Source organism: Spermophilus citellus (assembly GCF_964194105.1).
Source record: "Spermophilus citellus genome assembly, chromosome: 8".
Classification (NCBI taxonomy): domain Eukaryota; kingdom Metazoa; phylum Chordata; class Mammalia; order Rodentia; family Sciuridae; genus Spermophilus; species Spermophilus citellus.
Window position 1 is genome coordinate 60145775 of NC_138189.1, and position 23963 is coordinate 60169737.

Below are 23963 nucleotides of genomic sequence, written 5' to 3' on the forward strand. Positions count from 1 at the left end.
ACTTTGCTAAGAAGTTTCTTTGCTTAGAAGCTATATTAACTCATGCTCTAACCATACCTTTGAGTTACTCATATCTGGGTGCTCCGGCATGTTATTAGTATGAAACACTTTAATAAAATTGTTTTTTTGGTTTGTTAACCTGTCTTTGTTAGTCTAATTTGCAGGACTCCAATCCAAGAACCTAAAATGGGTAGAGATGTTGATATTTTTTTCTCCTCTGTAGTATCATCTCCCTCTTTTTAAAAGGAGGAATATTCCATTGTATGTACACATCCTATTTCTTTTATCCATTCATCCATGGATGGACATTTAGATTGTATTTACATCTTTCAAGACATTTTAATTCTTTATTTGTTTTACTATACAGATGGCCCCAACTCAACCTTGGTTCAACTTATATTTTTTGACCTTATCATGGGGCAAATGCAATACACATTCAGGGAAAAAAAAGACTTCAAACTTTGAATTTTGATGTATGATTCTCACCTGCTTCCCATCTCCAGTAAGCTATGTCTCCCTGTCAGTCACACAATCATGAGGAGGAAACAATGTATTGTGTATTGTATTGTTTCCTGTGATGGCTGAAAGGTGGCTGTATTAAATGCAATTTTTACTTAGAATATTTTCAACTTATGATTTTTTTTTTTTTTGGATGTAACCCCATTCTAACTCGAAGAGCACCTCACATACTGTAACAAATGCACCTCACATATTGTAACCCATTCTAAGTTGAGGAGCAAGCTGGACAAAGAATAGTAAATTGCGAAAGCATGACAAGGCACAGGGGCTCAGAATAGGGGAATTAACTGGGTGGGGAAGTTAATAGGAAGATAAAGGTTAGTTTAATAAGGTTTGTTTGTACAGAATTATCTTGCTTCTACTGCCTGTCCTTCCTAAGATTGTTGCCTTCCTCCTGAGATGGGGAGGACATCTTCCACATAAGGTTTTCTCTCCTGCTTTCAAGGAGGAAAAGGGGAGGGTCAGAACAACCTTCTATCTGCTGGTTTTTCAGGTGCCTTTAGCTTAAAATAACCCTTATCCTAAAATGGCATAATTTGAGTGATGTGTTCTGAACTCTTTCAACATACTTGGAGTTCAGAAGAAGAGAGAATGTAGGAGAGCAAGTCTTAGATAACTGACAATTAACCAAAACTGAATAATAAAAGGCATACATTTGAAATTTGTATACCACAACAAATTCCTAGCAGGCTAAATAAAATCCAGTCTATATCCAGATGCACAGTAGTCAAACCACACAATACAAAGGACAGACATCTGAAGAGCAACCAGAGATTGCTCTCCTGCTGAGAATCCTCAATAGCATGACCTTGCCTGGTTACAATTAGGGTTTTCTCCAAATTTCCATCCAAAGATCATAATATATTTTCAAGAAAACAGGAATGGAATGAAATAAATTAGTGAAAATTTCTAGTCTCAATGACAGTGTGATATATCTGGCATGAGTAAACTATCTCTGATATTTTATTTAAAGAAAGCCTTGTATGATGGAAATTGAATAACACTATCCAAGAAGAATCATGACTATTACAGGCCACTGGATAGGTGTGCCATGCAGAGGGGTAGAGGTCCTCTGTGACCAGGTAACACTGCCTTCTAGACATTTATCTTCCTTCATTCGGTTAAAACACTAAACAAGAATATCCAGTCAAAATTCCTTTGTTCATGATTTTAATCTTCTGTGACTTCACCCTCAAAGAAGTTTCTTTCATGTACATGGGCGGGGAGGATGGGGGGAATCAAATCCTACAAAACAGCTGTTCACTCCCTTAAATCCTGAAACTTGTAAACAACATCACAACTAGGAGAGCTGCTTCTCAGGACAGCTGTTTAAATCCCTTTGACCCCTGGGGTAAGAAAGCACAGAGGACACAACACTTGGTATCTTGAAAAACAGTTTTATTCTCCTTGCCAACATCTCTTCCAACATTTTATTAACAAATGATAAGTAACTATTAAAAATGACTTGATTTCATACTCCCCTTAAAAAGTGGTAAGAAATTATTTAGAAAAAAAGAAGGTCCACTGGTTGAAGTAAAAACATTAGAAATATAAAAAGTGAGAATCCCATCACATGGAAATATACAACCAAAGGTTCCATGAACACACCTTCAAACAGGCTCTATTCAAAATAGAGCTCTCCATTTTTTTTTTTTTTTTTAAAGAAATCCTTCTGCCTGTGTGTGTGTGTGTGGTGTTGGAGATAGAATCTGGGCCCTCATGCATGTACAGTTCTACAACTGACCCTGACCTATTTAAGCCTTAGAAGAAATTTTTAACTGGGCTCTTCTAGAAGCACTTCATAATGAACAAAGAGGTATTTCTAGCTGACTTCTTTAGGGGATAAGCAGAGGTATGATAACAGAATCATGAGAAGCTGGGAATAAAGCCAGAGTAGAAGCTTAAAAAAAAATCAAGATGACGAGGAAGGGAAGAGAATGCAAAACAATGCTATTACCCATTCCATCAAAATGCCACCGAAGTGACGCCTGACCCCCATTTCATAAGGTTGAAAAGTATAATGAGGAAGGAGTCTGTATTGTTCATAAAATAATAAAATACTTCCACTTTGTCTTTTTTTTAAGTGCAGCTCTTCAAGAATTTCATTTTTAAAAAAACCTGTAACAGAAGAAAAAAATAAATGCATTTAATTCAAACAGTGATTTTGAACATTCCCAAGATAAATCAGTGACCAAAACATCAGGCCAGGTTTACAAACTTCAGATGATTCTTGCAATTAGAATGGCACTGCCCTGGTTTGATTTCAGGGGTAGCAGGAAGGAGACTCTTGCTTTCTCCTTAATGTCCTTCTCCTTACCTATGGACTCACCAGTACCTGGAATAAATTCTGGAAGTGTCCTTTGCCTTCAGAATCTGTCTTCCAATGCTATGAAGGTGCTGCGCCTCACTATTATTCTGGGGACACATTAGTCTTCCCAGATATTTACTCCTCTGTGTGTGTGAAGAGATAATATCTTGTCTTGAGAAAAGGGTATATTTAGAGGTAAAGAGGCACAGGGCACTGGAAGATTTCAGTTTCATTCAATTCAAACAATTCAAAATAAAATACCTAATGATGTCAATCATATGCCAAATGCTTGTCAGAAAATACTATGTACATATAAATCTTAAGTATCACTATCTTTCGTGAGAAATACCAGCACATACCCACCTCTCATCCCACCCCAATATCAACAGTTATGACAATTCTTTCAAAGCATGGACAAATTCACTCTTCAGCTTACTTACGTTCAGCTCATGTTTCTGATGCTCGTTTTGTACTTTTCTGGGTTGGCAGCACTCATTACTGTAGTATAAACTGTATAGCTGAAATAACAAGAGAAATTTTTATATAGACATCATTTCCTCTAATATGCTAAAGACAGGGAAAAAATATCAAGCCCTTCCCTAACACTGAGATCTGGGACAAGAATACAAATAGAAGTTCATATATGTCAGAATGTTTTAAAATGTATAAATCAAAAGGTCAAAACGTTCTTTCCTCTTCTTTGACAACACTGTGGAAGACCAAGTTGAATGTAAAATTCTCAGATTCATTAAAGCTCCATTGCTATGGCAGTGAGAGTCAGCCACCCTTTGGCCCTGACCCTGGCTTTGTCCTACCCCACAAGGGGACTTCCTTGCACATATATGACACCTCAGACATCTAAGCTTCATCTATATCCCCCAGTAAGCAGCTATTTCTTGGCCTCTATAAGGACAGGGTGTCCACAATGACTGCTCACCACCATCAGGAGACGGATTCCAGGAAAGAGGACACCTGGACCCCAGAAATGGGCTTGGGCTTTTCAGGGAATCCTAGGGTACTGAGTTCTGGGGCAGATTCTGGGTGGACACCTGACCCAGCACATTCCTTATATCATGGGAGGATCACATCTAGAGGATAGCCAGAGTAGAGCCTCAAAATCTCAGGGATCAAGGTAGATGCCCCTCTTGCCCAGAACTAAGGAAAAAAAGTACAATGTCATTTATTCCACATTTTGCAAAGAAAGAGAACAACACAAGCACATATGCACCCATGCTAAGGCCCATTCCTTCACTCCCTTCCTCCATTGCTTGTGTTAGAAAGCAGCTGGGGCACATGGTCAAAGCAACTGGAACTGGGTTGTTCAGGAACAGGCAGAATCTGGCACTGAGCACCACAGCTGAATCACAGAGCCAGCTGAAGACAGCACTGTGAGCATGCTTAGAGCTTGACCAAGGGTATCAGGGGTCCCCTGAACAGGACCTCAGATGCTTGCTTACTTTAGTCATAGGTCTATTCTCTATCACTTCCCTACCACTACCCTCAGGACTTGGGGTTGGACCCAGAAGGTTCTACCAGTGAGCTATATCCCTAGTCCTTTTTTATTTTTATTTTTTTTAAATTTTGAGACAAAGTACTACTGAATTGCATAGGCTGGCCTTGTACTTGCAAACCTCCTGCCTCAGAGTAGCTGAGATTTCAGGTGTGCACCACCACACCCAGGTCTCCCTCTCTATATTAATGCTTTCTCTGCTGATGGCCACAGAGAACATTCTGTTGCCAGAAGGCTTAACTTTTGAGTATGGCACAAGGGGGCAACATAGAGTTAATCTGGTATGTTCTGACATGTCTACTGATCTCACACACTCAACAAGCCCAGATGGGGTTAATCATTACATGAAAAGGGCCTGAGAGTTAGAATGCTGCGTTCATTCTGGTTCAGTGAGGACTGTCATTTAAACTTAAATTTAAATTTCCTCTTGGGTTTTTGATTACACAATAGAGAAAAATGTTACTCAGTAAACCACTTATAACTTCTAACAATTTTATTTTGACAAACATTTCAGAAACGATTTAAATGGTTAGAGCCTGTAACTCAGTAACCCTACTTCTGGGAATTCAGCCAATGGAAATAATTCAAAAAATCCAAAAGTAGCAGGTGTGTGAGATACATATATGTTTATTTTAGTTTTAATGGAGGAAAAACTAGTAAGTGGAGAAAGATTAATTTCATTATAATGCATACAATTAGCCATCGTGCAGCATTTAAAAATATGAGGGATATTCAAAGCATAGAAATTGCTTTCTTTTATTAAAATAAATATACTAAATGCTTAATTATAAAACTAATTTAAAATAAAGTAATCATTTATGTAATTACTTTCAAAAACTGTAAGCACACTAAGATAGTTTTTAACCCCTATTTTGTAATGCTGGGAGTCCAACCCAGGGTCTCTCACATGCTGGGCAAGCGCTCTACCACTGAATTATATCCCCATCCCTTTTAATTTTTTGAGACAGGGTCTCTGCCTAGGTTGGCCTCAAAATCCTTGGCTCAAAGGATTCTCCTGTCTCAGCCTCCCTAGCATCTAGGGCTACATGCATGTACACCATGCCCAGTTTTTTGTTTTGAGAGAGAGAGAGAGAGAGAGAGAGAGAGAGAGAGAGAGAGAATTTTTCAAATATTTATTTTCAGTTTTCGGTGGACATAACATCTTTATTTTATTTTTATGTGGTGTTGAGGATTGAACCCAGCACCGCACGCATGCCAGGCGAGCACATTACCATTTGAGCCACATCCCCAGCCCCATGCCCAGTCTTTAAACCCTATTTTTAAAATGAATATTAGAAGGGCAAAATTATATCCTAGTGGGAGGGAAACAGCCAATAAAGTGTTAGAGCTGGCTCCTACAGGCTAGTGAGAGCAACTGTCAAATATATAGGTAATTCATGAACCAATTGAAAGCTTCAAATCAGCCATGGTGAAAGTCCAGATTGAGCATCCAAACTCCAAAATATAAAATGCTTTGAAATCCAAAACATTTTGAGCACTACGTCGGCCCTCAAAAAGTTTTGGATTTTGGAATGTTTCAGATTTTCAGATTAGAAATGTTCCACTGGTCAAGTCCATGCAAACATTTCAAAACAGAAAACACTTGAAATCTGAAACACTTTTGGTCCCAGGCATGTTGAATAAGGGATACTTTACCTGTATTTACAATAGGAAATTGACAGATGCTAAAAATCAGGGAAATTATTTGTTTTTCTCCCCTACCCCAAAGAGCTAATTTATAAACAGATCATTGGGGGTATTGGGGGTGGTTCTTTATCTAAATAGCTTATTTGTTAGAATATTTATTTTTAAAATGAGGGGTTGCTGGGTGTGTTGGCACGTGCCTGTAATCCTAGTGACTGGGGAGGGTGAGGCTGTAGGATCCCAGTTTAAGGCCAGCCTCAGCTACTTAGCAAGAGTCTCAAATTAAAAAATAAAGACAGACTTGGATTGTAGCTGAGTGGTAAAGTGCCATTGGGTTCAATCCCCAGTACCAAAAAATTTTAAAAATTTAAGAATAAAAAGAAACTAAAGGAAGGCCAGGCGCAGTGGCGCATGCCTATAATCCCAGAAGCTCAGGAGACTGAGGCAGGAGGATCATAAGTTCAAAGACAATCTCAGCAACTTAGTGAGGCCCTAAGCAACTTAGTGAGACCTTTTCTCAAAATAAAAAATAAAAAGGGTTGGAGATGTGGCTCAGTGGTTAAGAGCCACTGGGTTCAAACCCTGGTACCAAAAAATAAACAAATAAATAAATAATAAAAATAAATTAAAGGGTTAAGAAACTATTTCTGTGTTCTTATAGTTTTTAAAGTAGTTACATAAGTAATGACTATATTTTTAAAATTAGTTTTGTAATAAAATCATTACTATATTTATTTAAATAGTCCATGTTTTGAATAGCCTTTAAAATTTTAAATGGCTACATAATGTTGGTAGAATACTGATTAATTTGTTTTCTATGTTGGCTATTAGAAAATTATGAAATAAATTCTTAAGTGTCAATCTTTGTATCAGGCCATACTCAATGAAAAGACTTCCAAAGAGGTATTTTAGAGATAGATTTCTATTATGGTGCAAAATAACAGTTTTGAGAATATCTTTATACTCAGGATTCTTAAAAGCACCCAGATACAAATGCAAAGAAAAAAAATCTATAGGGTATTTGATTGTTTTGTTTTGTTTTGCAATAGTGGGGATTAAACCCAGGGCCTCACATATGCTAAGCAAGTGCCCTTCCATATTGCTAAATTGTCCAGGCTGGTCTCAAACTTGGGATCCTCGATCCTCTTGCCTCAGCCTCCTTAGTATCTGGGATTACAGATATGTGCCACAATACCTGGCTTCTACTGGATGTTTAAAGTTTTACTTGACTAGGTTATTTATTGAAGAATACAGTTTGATATTATTGCTGTGGAGAAAGCAGAGATGAGAAAGTAGGAAATGCTATTTGGAGTTTATTGAAGTAAAGGAAGGAGATAACTATCTTTGCTTGCAGGTACTTCCTCATTTATTTTAATAAGTTCAGTTCTGTCCCACTAAGCATAAGAAGGTGCCTACATTCCTAATGAGGTAGTTTTGGGTGTGAATAAGGCAGTTAGGGTTGAGTCCCCTTCCTCAGTTGTTCCCCTGCAGGGGATGACAAGGAGGGGGGCTGATGGTGGTGATAATGGACCTTCAGAGTTTCCCCCAACAGATTTGGTGCAGTTGCCTCCCAAATTGAGATAAGAGCTAATTGTGGCCTAGAGCTTTGCCCAAACTATAGTCCAGAGAAACCACAGCTCACACAATGCTACCCTCAAGGGTGCAGGCTAAAGGAACTATTCTTACTAAATTGGGTTTGGAATGAGGAACAACATGGGGGTGGAGGTGGTGGAAACTTCCAGGAAGATAAAGAACACTAAAGTGCTAAAAGTCTAGTTCTAACGAAGTGATGTTAAGGAGCTCATCCCCAGTGAAAACTGCCCACAGCCACCAGACTGAATCAGGGTGAAGATGTCACTGCCTTCCTCCTTCTCCATCTTCTGTCCTCCTCACCTTTAGTTTTGGCATGAATTTCTCATCTGACTCGTGGTGTATTTGTGTACCTACCCCACTCCCCACGCAGAATGTTAGTCCCCTGAGAGTGGAGCCTGTTCTGTCCACTGCTGAACTGACAACACCTATGGTGTCTGATCCCAGGAGCCCTCACATGCCTGGGGAGCCTCAGTGGGTGAGCGAAGTCACCGTTCTGAGGTGACAGATGAACAGATGTGCTTAACTTACTTGTTATAAACTGGAACCACTGACAAAACCTGCACAGAAAAAAAAAAATCACAAAAACATGAAAAGGTAGAAGACATACGTGTAGAACATCTATAGGAAGAATATAACCGTTTAACCCTTTAGTGTATCTCAAGGCTATAGTTATAAACCCTTTAATCCTTGCTCTTTTTTTTCTTTTAAACAATAAACATATATTACAACTATGTCTGTTTACTTTTAATGTGAATAAAAACTTAGGTGAAGGTGGAATTTTAACCTATACAGAAAAAAGCTCAATAAATGTCATGTAACTTTTAAAAAAGTTTTTAACTAGGTAGAACTGTTACTATAACTTTTTCGCCTACTATATTTGTTTGATTTCAGAGAATTTCTTTTTTCACCAAACATCCTGGGTAAACTGGACATCAGGACACAAGTTACCTTGAAAAGTGTCTCCAGGTTGAGGTTTTCTGGTCCTGTAGCATTAAGGGCTTTGATGGCAGGTGTTCTGCAAGGACAACCATCAAAGGTCACTAGGTACTTTAGGAAACTCTGAATCCCATCAGCTGTTATTCTCTTTTACACATCCAGGGCCCTGTCTCATTATCTCCCCTATGTCAAAACAGACTGTGGCCCCCAAGCATATTAGCTGCGTTGGCTCACACCGCCATGATGGGACTCATTCAATTTGGTCCTATTGGCTCCTGTGTTCAAGGAAGTTTCAGAATTAAATTTTTGCTACCAAATTTGGGATAGTAAAGGCAAGTAAAGTATACAGTCATCTGTTCTTTGCAGCCACAATGAGTGATAGAATTTTCACAATTAGAAGGGACAATAAAAACCCCAACTACACTGAAGTTCATGAGTCTGGCCTTGTCCTTTTATTTACAGATGGGTGAACAGAGATCCAAGAGGCCACACAAAGAGTTATTAGTGAGGTTGGTGGTGAGCTTCGGGGATTCTAGCCATTAGGCCAGGGCCAACTTCATCCTTTCCAACCCCAGCAACTACCAAAAGGCCCTCACCATGACTCTCCTCCACACAACTGTACTCCCTACCCTGGTCAAGACACTGGTAGGGGGGGAGTACGCTCTCTAGGAGGGGACAACACCTATAGGTCTCTCCAGTCCCTGTGGTAGGAAGGGGATATTCTCTTGACCACAAAAAAACATGGCCAACCAGAAAGCATATGGAAGCCTACCTCCGGTCATCTCTCTTGGGTGCTGGCTTCCAGTGGTCATAATTTGTCTCAACTCGGAACCACCTACAACAGAGCACATCATCTTGTCTTATCCAAGGTTGTTGAGATATAATTATAGAAGAAATATTAAAAAATAAAAATACCTCAGTTTTCACCAAATTAAAAAGAAAGATTTGATACAAAATGACCAGAGTCTTTAATTCAACTCACTCTCCATTCAAAGGATCTAGAGGCCAAATGTCTTCTGGGCCACCTCTGTTCCTGGTGATGACCACTCCCTCCTGGGGGGATGTACCACCAACGATGTAATAGACATCAGCAATGAGGGGAGTCTTGGCCAACTTGTAAACGGCTGCTTCAAAGTTTTCCGACTCACTCAGCGTCTGAACAAAAAGACAAACCAGCATAGGCAACATCATCCAAGGGAATGGTCCACACCCAACGATGAACAAAAATGATCCAAAGCGCTTTCTCTTGATATATTGAGCCATAGAACTACTCTAACTTATCTTCCTGAGATGGAAGAAACCTCAGCTGCAGTGGGGGCGAAAATCAGCAAGAATTCCTCATGAAAGGACAAAACTGTTGCAGGTCCCACACCTCGTTCACCCAACACAAGCTGGGTGCTTTCCAGGCAGATCTCAGTCTCAACAGATGCCTTGTGTTTCTCCCTTCATTTGTTCTTTCAAGGGCATTTCTTGAGTACCTACTGGTGGCTACGCACTGTGCAGGAGCCAGGCTGGAGCAGTGCATATGAGTGACCTGGTTCTTTTTCTTCCCAAATTTCCAAGGAAGACAGAAAAGTCAACCAGGCAATGGGGACACAGAACAGTAAGTGTTAGCACTGGAGAAGGCAAAGTGGCAGAAGTCATAGCAGGGAGCCCATCCTCTCCCAGGGCAGTAGAAATGGCATCCCATGGAAGCGTCACAGGAGCTGAACTCAATTATGAAAGTGGTGGTTGCAGGAAGAGAACAGGGAGTGGGGTAGAAAGTTCTAGTTCAATGGACTTATTAGCAAAGGCTTGAGATAAAAGAACACATATGAATGGAGAGCTTAACTGCTGTTCTGAAACCCCTGAGGGTCCATGAAGACTTCTAAAGTTCTATGGCATGGGCAGTCAAGGGAATCTTTCAAAATCCTCAGCTTCCATGGGTGCTCCTTCTGAGCTGATCTGCTCAGGAACATTCTGCAGTAGAAGGCCTCTTCTTTCTACCTGCACCTTCATAATTAATTTTTTGAGAGTAGTACATTTTAGGCTAACTCATCTTGAATATTGTCAAGACACACTGTTAAGGGTTTGGGTGGGGACAGGGTCAAATAAAAGAACAATTCAAAGTCGGGTGTGGTGGCAGCTCTGGAGACTAAGACAGGACAGGAGAATCACAAGTTCAAAGCCAGCCTCAGCAATGGCAAGGTGCTAACAACTCAGTGAGATGCTATCTCTAAATAAAATACAAAATAGGGCTACAGATGTGGCTCAGTGGTTGAGCATCCCGAGTTCAATAAAATAAAATAAAATAAAATAAAAAGAATAATTCAAAATATTGGTATCTGCAAATGTTCCATCCTTCAGCACCCATAAATCACCCTGTCTTATACATACTGCTGTGAGGGGTATTTTGATTTGCATTGGTTTGTTCTGAACTCAGAAAAATGACAAAGTGAGGTAGTTGGAGTAATGGGATATTTGTTTGATTATATCAAACACCCAACTATATCATCATCCAACTATTATTAAATAATGCATTGCTTCTTACAGAGAGCTCTGTGTGAACAAAGCAAAAGAACATCAATAAGAAATACTGAAGGCATAGTGATTTATTTCACTCAAGTGACAAAGTCAGAGAAAACAAGTGCTTTATCTATTTCAGGAAATGGAGGAAATGGGGAATTTATGGTTTGGATATGAAGTACCCCCCAAAGGCTCATGTGTTGAAGGTGTGGTCCACAATGAAACAGTGTTCAGAGGCGAGAATTTGGGGAAGTGGTTGAATTATAAAGGCTCTGACTTGTTTTTGTTGGGTATTTTGGTTCAGCAATGAAAAGCTGACTAAAACAGAAATTGACTCGGAGAATTGGGGTTGATGCTATTCCTATACCTGGCCTTTGGAATGGAGAGGCATTTGGAAAAGTTTGGCAATACAGGCTAGGAAATCCCTAGAATATTGTAAGCTGAGCTTAATGAATATTTCTGGTGTGAGTTCAGAAGACCAGAAGTCTGAAATAAATGCAGAGAGTAAAGACTGTAGTCACGAGGTTTCAGATGAGAATGAGAACTTTGTTGAGAATTGAGCTAGAGGCCATTTTTATTACACCCTGGCAAAGAACTTGTCTAATTTTGTACATGCTGTGAGATTTTGTATGAGCTGAATTTAAAGGTGATAGACTAATTAATCTGTTGGAGGAAATTTCATGGCAACACAGCATTCAGGCAGTGGCTTTTAGCCAGGTATAAAGTCTGAATCAGAAGCAAGAAGCGGAACAGAAAGATTTGAAAAAAATTTAGTTTGACAAGAAAAGCACATGTAAAATTGGGGCCAAGGGAGTTGTGGTTGCTGGAGATATTAGCACCATTAAACAGAAGCCATGCGCTAGGCATAGAGACATCAGAAAAGATGCCTTGTTTTGAAGACATCTCAACAACTGGCCAGACCCCCCCCCCCCGCCCCCGCCGACCCATAGTAGGCTCAAGGGTGTAAAAGTAAAATCTCATGTGAAATACTTTGCTTTGAGAAGAAAGCACAGAGGATGCCCTGCTCTCGTAGGACTGCCTATGTATGATGTTGTTTCCCCAGAATTCATTTCACCATGCACTTAGAGGCCACTGTAGCCATGGTCCATGAAAGCCTGGCTATTGCTCTTGCTGACAGCAAACGTTGGCATTTTCCACTTAGTTCTGGTTTTGTGGGAATGCAGAATACAAGAGTTACAGAACTATGGAGGCTTCCATGGATATTTCAAAGGAAGGCCGGGGTGAGGAGGTGGAGGGTATCAGGCATCATGTGCCAGGCCCTGAGAGGGTGATACATTAAAGTATAAGAGAGAACATCCATTGCTAGTGGGACTGAAAATTGGGGCAACCACTCTGGAAAGCAGTACGGAGATTCCTCAGAAAACTTGGAATGGAACCACCATTTGACCCAGTTATTCCATTCCTGAGCGTATACCTAAAGGACTTAAAATCAGCATACTATAATGACATGGTCACAGCAATGTTTGTAGCGGCCCAATTCACAGTAGCTAAGCTGTGGAACCAACCTAGGTGCCCTTCAATGGATGAATCACTAAAGAAAAATGTGATATATATATATATATATATATATATATATATATATATATATATATATATATAAACAAAATAATATTACTCAGCCATAAAGAAGAATGAAATTATGGCATTTGCCAGTAAATGGATGGAACTGGAGAATATCATGCTAAGTGAAATAAGCCAATCCCCCCCAAAACCAAAGGCCAAATGTTTTCTCTGATATGCCGATGCTAACACGCAATAAGCGGGGGTTGGAAGGGAAGAATAGAAGTTCATTTGTGATGAATGCATAGTTTTACAGCATCTTTAGGGAGTGCTCCAGCAACAAGTTGAAGAGAAATGCGAGAGGTCAAGGAGAGGCAGGCAGTGGGCAGATGATTTAGAGCAAAGTGAGGAAAGGTCAGAAAGGCAAAGCTGGACAGGGCCAGATCCTGATACCAGAGATGTGCTCCCTAAAGTGTGCCTTCTATAGTCAAAATAAAGTTTATATGGCCTGGAAGCTGCTCATTTAATAGACTTGTATAAAGCATATGTTCCTTTAGTGGTATGTGAAGCTAAATTGTAATGCATTTGATTCATTAATTCAGATATCTGTAAAGGAGATTCTAAAAGGAGTGTATATATCTATACCCATAGAAGAACCTAAATTAATCTCTTATATTGTGCAAAATTCTAGCCTATGATAAAGATTCTCTCCTGAACAAACTCTAGCTGGGCTCCTCTGAGTCCTCTTCTACTTGCCCTAACCTTGGCCTATCAAGAGGTACAAACACTAGCCGTTTCTATCAGCTCAAGGCTGTATCCCTAAGATGACCCTCCCTGCTAGCCTGTCTGAGGACACTCAAGGTCATCAAAAGAATTCATTCCAGCCAACACCTGAAAATAGTACTCTATCTCCCAGCCTTAGTGGGAGGATAGGAGCCCAACTTCCATAAGGCCAGTTAGCAAACCCAGATGGGTTTCACATGGGCAACCCCTCCTTTCCACTCAGAATTCTTCCCTTCCCTGACTCTACCAAGCCTCTATTCAACTCCTTTTCTATTCCCTCATTCTTCCTTTAAAATAGCCGACCACCTCTGTTCAAATCCAAGTCCTTATTCTAATTGTAGTATATTACTGATTAAAACCTCTAATTGCTACTTTAATTAGGGCCTGGCTTTGTTTACCTTTGATACTTATTATTGAAAGGTTTTAAGTGCAGTTTGCAAACATTTAAGTTCTGATTCTTTTCAGCACCTTTTTACATTAAAAGCAGTATCTCTAAGTGACATAGAACATCGCAACAAGAACACAGTGGTCTAGAAGATGAAGTTAGTGTGAGGTGGGCTCAACAATAAACATACTCACAGTGCGGATAAGCCAGCTGACTGGAGAGTATCTCTCAAAAAGGGCAGCGATCATATTCTCCCACCACCAGCCTTTATCTGCCGAGGTGAAGAAGGAACAATAAGTTTGTTACTCAAACAGCATGAAAATGTATTTTTCTTAAATTTTGTTAATTTCTTCCAGGCGTCGTGGTGTACACCTGACATTCCAACTACTCTGGAGTATCAGGATTACTAGTTTAAGGCTAGCTTGGGCAACTTAGAGACCCTGTCTCAGAACAAAAAATAAAAAGGACTCAGGGTGTAGATCAGTGGCAGAGCGTCCCTGAGTTCAATTCCCAATACTGCAACAACAACAACACATTTTTTTGTTGTTGTTTTGTTTTGCTTCATTCCCATTTTACAAGCTGATGGAAGAGAAAGGCTGGCAAAGAAAAAGTGATTTTACTAGTACGAAGCTTTGAAAGATTAAGTCTGAATTTCATAGTGACATAAGAACATCATATACATATGCTTATGTGTGTACACATACATACAATAAACATAGAAGTTCTTCTAGTGAGTAAAAATATGCAGATATTCTCTCAAGTGTTGAAAGTAAAATTTTTGGTACCTGGATACAATGATAATTATGGCAAAAGAAAACACTGTATTAATTAATCCCAGGCAAAATTAAATCATGTATCTTTTAAGAAAAGTGGCTCAGTAATTATTTGGAAGAATGTATAGAACTTGTATCTTTACAACATATGTCTCTAAAACCTTTAAGTTTGATTTGGGCTTAAATTTAAAAAAAAAAATACATATTTTCAGTCACTCCCCAAATTATTTTCCTTTAAAAGTCTCTGTAGGGTATTTATTTTAAAAAAACATGCAAGAAATAAGCAGTGGAAGCAAAAGAAAAAAAATAGACAAATTAGACTTCGTAAAAACTTCATAATTTTGTGCACTAAAAGATAATAACAGAGTGAAAAGAATAGAGTGGGGGGAATATTTACATATAGATATCTGATAAGGAGTTAATAGCCAGAACATATAGAGAACGTCTAAAACTCAACAACAATAATCAAAAAACAAAAACACCTCAATTCAAAATTGGGCAAAGGGCCACACCTATAATCCCAGGGGCTGGGATTATAGATGGGCAGAGCATGCCAGGCAGAAGGAGTGGGTGTCAGAGCAGACTTCAGGAAGAGAAAGAAGGCCAGTGAGGTGCAGGCAGAGGAAGGGCAAGGGAGAGAGGAATACAACGAGGTGCAGGAGGTGATCAAGTAGGGTTCTGGGGTGAGAATCAGGACCTTGAGTTTGTTTTAAGTGAAATGGACAATCCACTGCAGAGTTTTTTTGGGGTGACATTTAAAATTTTGTATTGTTATTTTAATTGATGAATAATAATTGTATTTATGTATAGAGTACAATGTGGGGTTGTTTTTTTTTTTTTTTTTTTGGTATCAGAGATTGAACTCAGGGGCACTCAACCACTGAGTCACATCCCCAGCTCTTTTTGTGTTTTATTTAGAGACAGGGTCTTTCTGAGTTGCTTAGGACCTGCTAAATTGCTGAGGCTGGCTTTGAACTCATGGTCCTCTTGCCTCAACCTCCCAAGGTGCTGGGATTACAGGCTTGTGCCACCTGTCTGGCTACCATGTGATGTTTTAATACCTGCACACATGGTGGAATGAGCCAATTAGGCTAATTAGCATATCCATCACCTCATATCCTTATTATTTCTTTGTGGTGAGACTGTTTAAAATCCACTCTTAGCCATTTTGAAATATACAGTACATTATTATTAACCATAGACACCAGGTGACCCCAGACCACCAGAATTTATTCCTCCTAGGTGAGACTCTGTACTCTTTGACCAACATTTCTCCTTTCCCCATCCCTACTTCCAGCCTCTGGTAACCACCATTCTCCTCTCTTCTATAAGTACAATGTTCTTCTAGTGAGTAAAAATATGCAGATATTCTCTCTGTTTTAGATTTCGCAAGTAAGTGAAATCATGTGTCTTCCTGAGTTACAGTGGGTTTTAAACAGGGTGACCACGTGATGGTTCTAGTGCTGGGGAGAGAGAGATTTACAGGAAGGCGAGGGTAGCAGCTTCTGTAGAACTGGCTGGGGATCCCCTGGAGGGACCTCCCCTGGCTGTCCTGCACTCTCCCTGTCCTCCTGTTCTGCTTTTTTTTGTAGTGCTTACCACTCCCTGAGATCATCTTCATTGCTTCCAAGCCTGTCACTAGGATGAAGGTCCCTATCATGTGGTAGATGTTCTCCCACATATTCTGTTGAGCGAAGGAAATACCTGGCTAGAACTGAACAGGGATAGGGTGGGAGATGCTCAGGAATTTGATTACCTCGTTCATCACCAGAAACTGTAAACTTGTGTGGACTCTGACCAGTCCATAATCCTACGTAGCCAATAAAAGTGGTTCCTGTGAATGCAACCTGAAATCAAGAGACAAGGTACCATTTTACTGTTCCAACAAAACATACACTGAAATCACTTGTTTTGTCCCATAATTTCCTGGATTTTTTTTTTCCTAACAGAATAAGACTCTGAAGACTCTAAAATAGCCTTCTAGAACAGGGGTTCTTAACCTTGGGGATCCATGAATAGAATTCAATGGAATGATTGGATGGGAAAAAAAGGTATATCTTTATTTTCACTAACCTCTAACTGAAAGTTAACTCTTTCTATTATGAATGCACACGACAAACCAAGCAGTGACGATGGTGTGGTGATTTTGTCCCCAGTAGAAATGGCAGCTATTTTCACATGCACCATCGCGGTTACAGATAACTTGAAATGCTGCCTCCTTCAGTTGTCACTGCTCTGAAATTATGGTAGTTATTAAACTCACTGCTAAATCTTACTACTTAATGTGTTTAAACATATAATACTGAAATAACTATATTTCAATATAACTGGTTTCTTTTATAATCCCATAAATCTTATTTTAGGAAATCCATGCACAAATAAGTCTCATTCCAGACGTCAAAAATGGTGTTTGATTTAAAAACTTGTTTTGACTTGGTTACAAGAGATCAATCTCACACATTTGATAAGCTCTGTGAAGTCAGAGGAAACAAGTGGGACTGCTCACCAATAAGAATCACATTTAAATTTTAAATATTTAAAAAGTCATCTTACATATCTTTCATTTAACCTTCATGATCATTCCATGTGATAGGAATCACTCCACTTTAAATTAAGATAACTAGCTCTGGTGATCAAAACATACCACTATAACACCCCAGGAAAAAAGTCAAAGTCTAGCAGTTATTTCCAATACCAGATTTTATTTTTCAAGGAAGTACTTTGAACAGTGCTTAGCTCATACTGTCCAAGGGTTAACTTGTATCTTTATATTTTGAGAAATACATTGGGCCTAGGTTAATCTTTTTGTTTAGAAAGCTTAATTTTTAATTAGCAACCTTTTTCACTGAATTATTTATCTTCACCTCCTCTGGCTGTAAACATAGGTTAAAGTAGCTAAATTACAAATGGCCTTTGTTTTTTTGTTTTTTGGGGGGGGGTTTTTTGGTACCAGGTATTGAACTCAGGGGTACTCAACCACTGAGTCACATCCCCAGCCCTATTTTGTATATTTTGTATTTTATTTAGAGTCAGGGTTTCAATGAGTTGCTTGGCGCCTCCATGTTGCTGAGGCTGGTTTTGACCTTTCGATCCTCCTGACTCAGCCTCTCGAGTTGCTGGGACTACAGGAGAGCCTTCTGTGATTTCCCCCATCTCCATTCACAGCCATGAAACGGGAGTAAGCTTATGTTACTACTAAAGGCCTTTTAGTAATTATATGAAAAACAAAACATGTAAGTATACAGTCACTCCATTCACATGACACACTGGCCCTCACACTACTGTCACTCTTGAAGGGTTGAGAAATTAAAGTTCCTAAAAATCAAAATCACATGGTAGTTTCAAGTTGTACATAATGTTGTAAGATATTTTATCAGGCAGCTCTACAAATTGGCCTTTATTTCTAAATGTTTGTACTGCCCAATTGTCTTTGCCAAGTCAGTTAAAATGAAGAAACTCTTAGCGGGGGACTCTAATTTATATTTTAACTGAGGTTGAATTTTGGCCAAAAATAAAAAAGCTATTAGGAATTGAAGGCCTACACCTCATTTCCACTATGTGATTTGAGGCAGGTTAGTCTCTGTGAGGCCCAGCCCCCTTAAAATAAAAATGAAAATGTTGACTTGGGCCAACTTCACAAGGCTGCTCAGAGGTTCAAATGAGGTCCTATATAGAAAACTATTTTTAAAATCATGAACACTAAACACAAATGAGAAATGAATTGTTATGCAGATTACCTGTTCTTAATTTGGCAAAATAATTTATTGGCCACAAATTCTCTGCTAAAAATTAATACCCATGTGTAAACTGACTAGATTCAGTAATAATCTGAGAGTGAAGCCACCTCAGGGGGCTGTTTCTCATGGGAGATCCAGGGCAAACAGAAACAAATGAAGTGACAATTGTTAGGGTAAGTTTTAGAGGAACAGTTGAAATAGTTTATTTTTATTGCATTCATTATTTTCTCTATTTATAAGAATATTTCTAGTCAGGCATGGTGGCGCAGGCCTGTAACCCCAGTGACTTGGGAGGCTGAGGCAGGAGGATAGCAAGTTCATGGCTAGTCTGGGGCAACTTAGCAAGATCCTGTTTCAAAATGAAATGAAAATGGGGAGTGATATAGGTCAAATTATATTGTTATATTGTACATTGTATGCATGTGTGATGATGTACCAACAAATCCCATCGGTATGTCAACTATAATGTATCAATAAAAAATGTGGGGGAAAAAATAAAGAAAGGTCTGGGAAGCTCATGGTAAAGTGCTCACCTCACATGCATGAGGCCATGGGCTCCATCCCTATGCAAAACACGCACACAAATGTTTGCTCATTGTAGAATAATGGAGAAAACATAAAGTTGTCAATTACAGTTATCCCTTCATTTAATAACATAATATTTTCAATTTCCTGCATTTATGTTAGAACTTGCTACTATGCAAAATTGTTTTTGAAGTACATCTTCAGCTAGACTTGACTTGAAATTGTTAATTGTAGCAAAGTGAAGGAATAAAATTGGGAAAGGAGAAAATTTCATTTTAAATTTTTCTGAGTTGTTTGAATTTTTCTGAGAAAAAGTTTACCTTTGTAAAAGCAGATGACTAAATGAGTTTTTAGTAAACAAGCTTTTAGTATTTCTGAATCCATCCCTAAGCACAAAGAGAATGCAGTCCTTGTCCCAAAAGATAAAAATCTGTCTTTTGTATGATGTATTATTTCATAGGAATGATATCCTTTGTATATTTAATTAACATTGATTAATGCTAAGTTTTTACAGTCATGTGACAATAGTATCTATTAGATTATGTTTTTAAAGAAACCATGCTGAAAATAAAATAAGTATAATTTTTTAATGATTATACACAAGAGTGGTGTGGGCAAATTATACTTGAAAGGTGAAAGTCCATTCATTATTTGCCACTATTTATCAAGCACCTTCCACATGATTTAATCTTAAGAACTATTTCAATAAAGCAGTTATTAACCTCTCTGGGTCTCTGAGTTGCAAAACAGGTATGAGTAAATCTCCAGGTTCATAGAGGAAATGATCCAAGCAGGATTTAAACCCAGGATTATCAGACCCCAAGCTGGGTGTTCCTAGCCATTACAATACTCGGCCCCTTACCTATTCCAGAAGCAGCCTGAGAAAGCAGAGGAAAGAGCTGATTTAGCCTAATAGATGGACAACTTATTATACCCTAAAAGAGACTTCCCTAAGGAAACTGATTGACCTCCTCAAATCCAAGCTCAATAACAATAAATGACTCTTGTTCCTATATGCACAATTAATGTACATCTTTCTCCTGGTTTTGCTTCTCCAAATGGTTTGATTTGTTTCTTATAGTGAGAATACACTTAGTATACCAGGCTCTGACTGTTAACATGGGTTAGAAGGTGTTTTGGAATTCTATATCATAAGGTATGGACCATACCTGCCCATTCTTTAAGAATTGCACATCCACCGTCAACTTTCGTAAGATATTTCCAAAAGCATAGTCCAGATTCCGACCGTGGTAAATGTGCCCCCTGGAGTCTTGAGCCACAATGCTGGTGCAGAATCTGAGAAAAGGGAAAAGTCCAACATGAATAAGTGAGACAAATAAGAACAAGGAAAAGGAGTTTTTTTTTTTTTTTTAAACAAATCCTTGGGGCTGGGGTTGTAGCTCAGGGGTAAAGCGCTTGCCTAGTGTGTGTGAGGCAGTGGGTTGGATCCTCAGCATCACATAAAAATAAATGAATAAAATAAAGATATTGTGTCCATCTACAACTAAAAATCCTCAAAGAGTTTTTCTTCCTTATAGCTAACATACATGCCATAATCTTTGTATAAGAATATGGATTCACAATTCAAGCTGAAGAACACAACCAGACATAACTCATCTGTGTTCATTCAGTGTTACTAGACCTGTGCTATTGGTACACAAGGATGATGTTGCAAACATGCAGAAACAAACCATCTTGGGCTCATCTAGCCCTCTGAATGCTGACTCTTCCTCTGCTTGGCAGTATATATTCTATTTAACACTTTTTAAAAAATATTTATTTTTTAGTTATAGTTGGACACAATACCTTGATTTCATTTATTTATTTTTATGTGGTGCTAAGGATCGAACCCAGGGCCTCACACGTGCTAGGCGAGCACTCTACTGCTGAGCCCCAGCCCCAGCTCCTATTGAACCCTTTATTGCAAGCTAATCCAAGCTCATATCTCCCTTCCATGAATTCCTCAGAGCAAGTACAATGGCACTAAACCATTTGGTTCTATGAATGTTTTATTTTGTCCCCTTGGGAAAATGGTCAGCTTCTTAGAGGCTTGGTACTGTTCCTGTTCCACTCAGAGCTTGTTGCACAGAGCTATTAAGAGAAAAAGATCCTAAAAAACTCTTGGTTGGAGAGAATTATTTTGAGTAAAAGAGAAGGAGATTTGTTAAAACATCTCACTATCCATATTCTCTGATAATAGCTAGTACTTTTCTGTATTGCTGATTTCCTATAATGATTATACATTACTCTTATAAGTAGGAAAAAAACAAATGTTACTAATTTTTTTTTCTTTTCTTCTTCTTCTTCTTCTTCTTTTTTGGTGTATTTAGAAAGGAAACTTGATGAGGTTTTAATTCCTTCCAGGGCTTCCAATCTTACCTGCAAAGGGTTTATAAGAGGAACGGGACTGATAAAATAGGGAAGTAACTAAAATAAAGGTTTCAGAATCTTTTCAAAAGTGATCTTTCAAAATTGTCAAACTAACCATCATTCCATCTCATTCCAAATACTCTACATGATGCACTACACGAGCACAAGGGACAAGCAAGGAGATAGTTCTGCTTTGGAAGAGGCACTGCAGGGCCCTGGAGACTGATGTGCTTTTTAGCAGCATCTTTGGAACATACCAGCCACCAGACTTCCAGCAAATTGTCCCCTCTGAGACTTGGTTTCTATATCACAAAACAGAAAATACCATCTTCCCAGTGGAGCTGTATTCACGAAGTGTCTGGAACCCAGTAGACTCCATAAGATGCAGCTAATATTTTGATACAAACAGCCTGACTTCGGAAATGAGAACAAAACATTTCCTTTTTTTTTAATGCTAGTGGAATATAGCACAATAGTGTCATTTTGTAGATAATTTAATAAATACTTTAATCTGAGATCCAAAAGTTAGAAAGTTTTTACTAGAACTTTTGGCTTAATCTGCCTACAATGACTCCAAAAGAGGGTGGAAATGGTCAGTGATTTTTCATTGAGAAAGCCATATGCCAGAAGAGAACAAAGTTGGATGTAGGAGAGGGAGATGGTAAGATTAACTTAGTTTAATTTAAAAGCAGTTTAATTTAGCAGACCTGTGCTTATGTGTGTCTGAAAACACTTTCCAGAAGAGGAAGGAAGGTAGTCACCCTACTTCTTAACTTACCCTCTCTACTTGCTCTGGGAAGATACCAAGTGCAGTAAAGTTTTATTATCCCAAGAACATTTTTTCCCTTTCATCTTAGGCAGCCAGAAGCTGTAAGGAGCTACCAAATGTTACTACATGAGGTGACAAAACAATGTCTTATAGGCAGAACCCAAGCCAAACCTCTCAGTTTCAGGACCTGTTACTGAGTCCACTAACAGGAGTCCCTCTGCACTGTGCCTGGAATCAAGCACACACTCCATATTGCTTTCAGTGTTGATTCCACACTTTATTATGTCCAGTGCTCAGATCAAAGTTTGGCCTTATTAGATAGGGCAAAGTTCCTTGTGACCCCAGCGTTGGAGGAAACAGACTCCGAAACAGTACTCTGGATCACAGGCCATGAAAAGAATAAATGCAGCCGGACCAGTGAGTGCAGGATCGTCCACTACCTGTATACAGCTGGACAGTTACAGAGGCATCTAAAGGGTCCAGATGAGAATGGGTTGTGTTTCAAAAACTTTCTGGAAAAAGTACATTTTGAACAAAGTTTTGAAAGTGGGATGCTACCTGGATTAGTGGGGAGAAACAAAGGGGGTTCGGGGACAGGGAAAGTTGAGTCAGAAAAGTTCCTTTCATTCTAGAAGCTCATGATCTGCTGCTCAGATATCCCCAGAGGCAAAGAGGAAATGCGGCAGGTTTTGGGTAGTCAGTCAACATTCCTTTTTTCTCTCACTGACAGCACACCTCTAGGTGGCAGGAGTCCCTGGCAAGCTGCCCAGGAATTGGACACTCACGCAGAGTACTCGTAGGCCAGGTTGACCAGGAGACCGTCCGCCAGGCTGAGGTTCAGGAAGTCGCTCATGCCGCGGATCTCGTCGGTGAAGGGTTGGGGAAGGAAGCTCTCCAGCTCCGTGATCACCTTTCCAATCAACGTGAGGGCCCACTTGGGGACTCTGTCTCTAGAAACGAAAAACCAGTGTCTGACCTGCTTAGAAGACAGATGGGTGCGGGGAGGCGGGTGTTAAGTGCCTCTGTTTCCCCACAGAGCTGACAGCTCTGGAGCCACAGAGCTCTATCAGCAGCGTCCTAGAGGGAAAAAGAAACTTCGGAATGGGTGATCCCCGAAGGGCAGCCGTGGGGAGCCCCAAGGCCTGCAAAGAAGGCGCGGATTGCGTCCCCTACTCAGTAACCGAGTGACAGCGCGCCACCCTGACCCGGAATGAGGTGCCACTGGTGACTTAAAAGTCAAACCAGCCGCGCCGGATAGTCCCTCCCGCCCCATGCTGCTCTGCGCCAGAGCAAAGCCTAGTCCTAGAAGAGGAGGAGAGGAAGATGTTGGAGACGGAGGGGACCAGTATAATCTGGGTTGAAAGCTCAAAGGCAGCGAGCCTCTGGGCTTTTCTGCACTCGGACCCCAGCCGCCCGTGTTCCCGCAGACAAAGTCCCGAGCCCGCGGCTCACCCGATGATTTGCACCACCGCCGCGCGCACCAAGTCCGGGTCATAGTGCCGCAGCACCGGCAGCCAGCGCAGCTCTGGGGCCTCGTCCAGGCTCACGTTGAAGAGCGGCGGCGCTGGGCACGAGGCGGAGGCCCATGACCAGACCCCGGCTAGTGGCACCAGCAGCAGCAGCAATGCCTGCGCGGGTTGCGCCCCACGGCCCGCCGCTCTCATGGTTCAGGATCTGCCTGCAGCAACTCGTCCGGCTGCAGTGGTTACTGACGGCTGGGGAAGCCAAGGAGTAGCTGGCGAAGGAGGAGGAGCTGGGGCGGTGCCCAACGCCAGAGGCGGGTACTGCAAGCTGCCCGCCTGCTGGGGACAAGCCCAGACACCCAGCTGTGACACCCGCCGCCATCCCTGCCACTTATCTGCACCACCACCCGCCCTGGCTGTCAGTCCTGACGTCCCTCACCACCGGGACGCTGAATGCAACAGGCTACAGGTTTCTTATTGCTGCAGCCCGCCCCATCCCAACTACGTGGACTGAGGGAGTGTGAACTGCAGCCTGCCAGGGAGGTTAAGATTTTCAGTAGCGAATGTGTATGGGGAAACTCCTACTATGGTAGAAAAGAATCTGTACTCCCCACCTCATTTG

The 23963-nt window shown here is 40.3% G+C and overlaps 1 protein-coding gene across 1 annotated transcript; it reads right to left on the reverse strand.

Moving 5' to 3' along the window:
* Positions 1–1911: 1911 nt before the first annotated feature.
* On the reverse strand, positions 1912–23963 carry NAAA (N-acylethanolamine acid amidase). The gene is given in 13 exon segments (XM_081304684.1): positions 1912–2637; positions 3268–3345; positions 8103–8131; positions 8523–8589; positions 9283–9345; positions 9493–9665; positions 13899–13975; positions 16234–16324; positions 19909–20035; positions 22664–22828; positions 23331–23448; positions 23451–23479; positions 23481–23963. Coding segments are annotated over 12 exon segments (1077 nt in total). The 5' UTR covers positions 23543–23963; the 3' UTR covers positions 1912–2637; positions 3268–3269.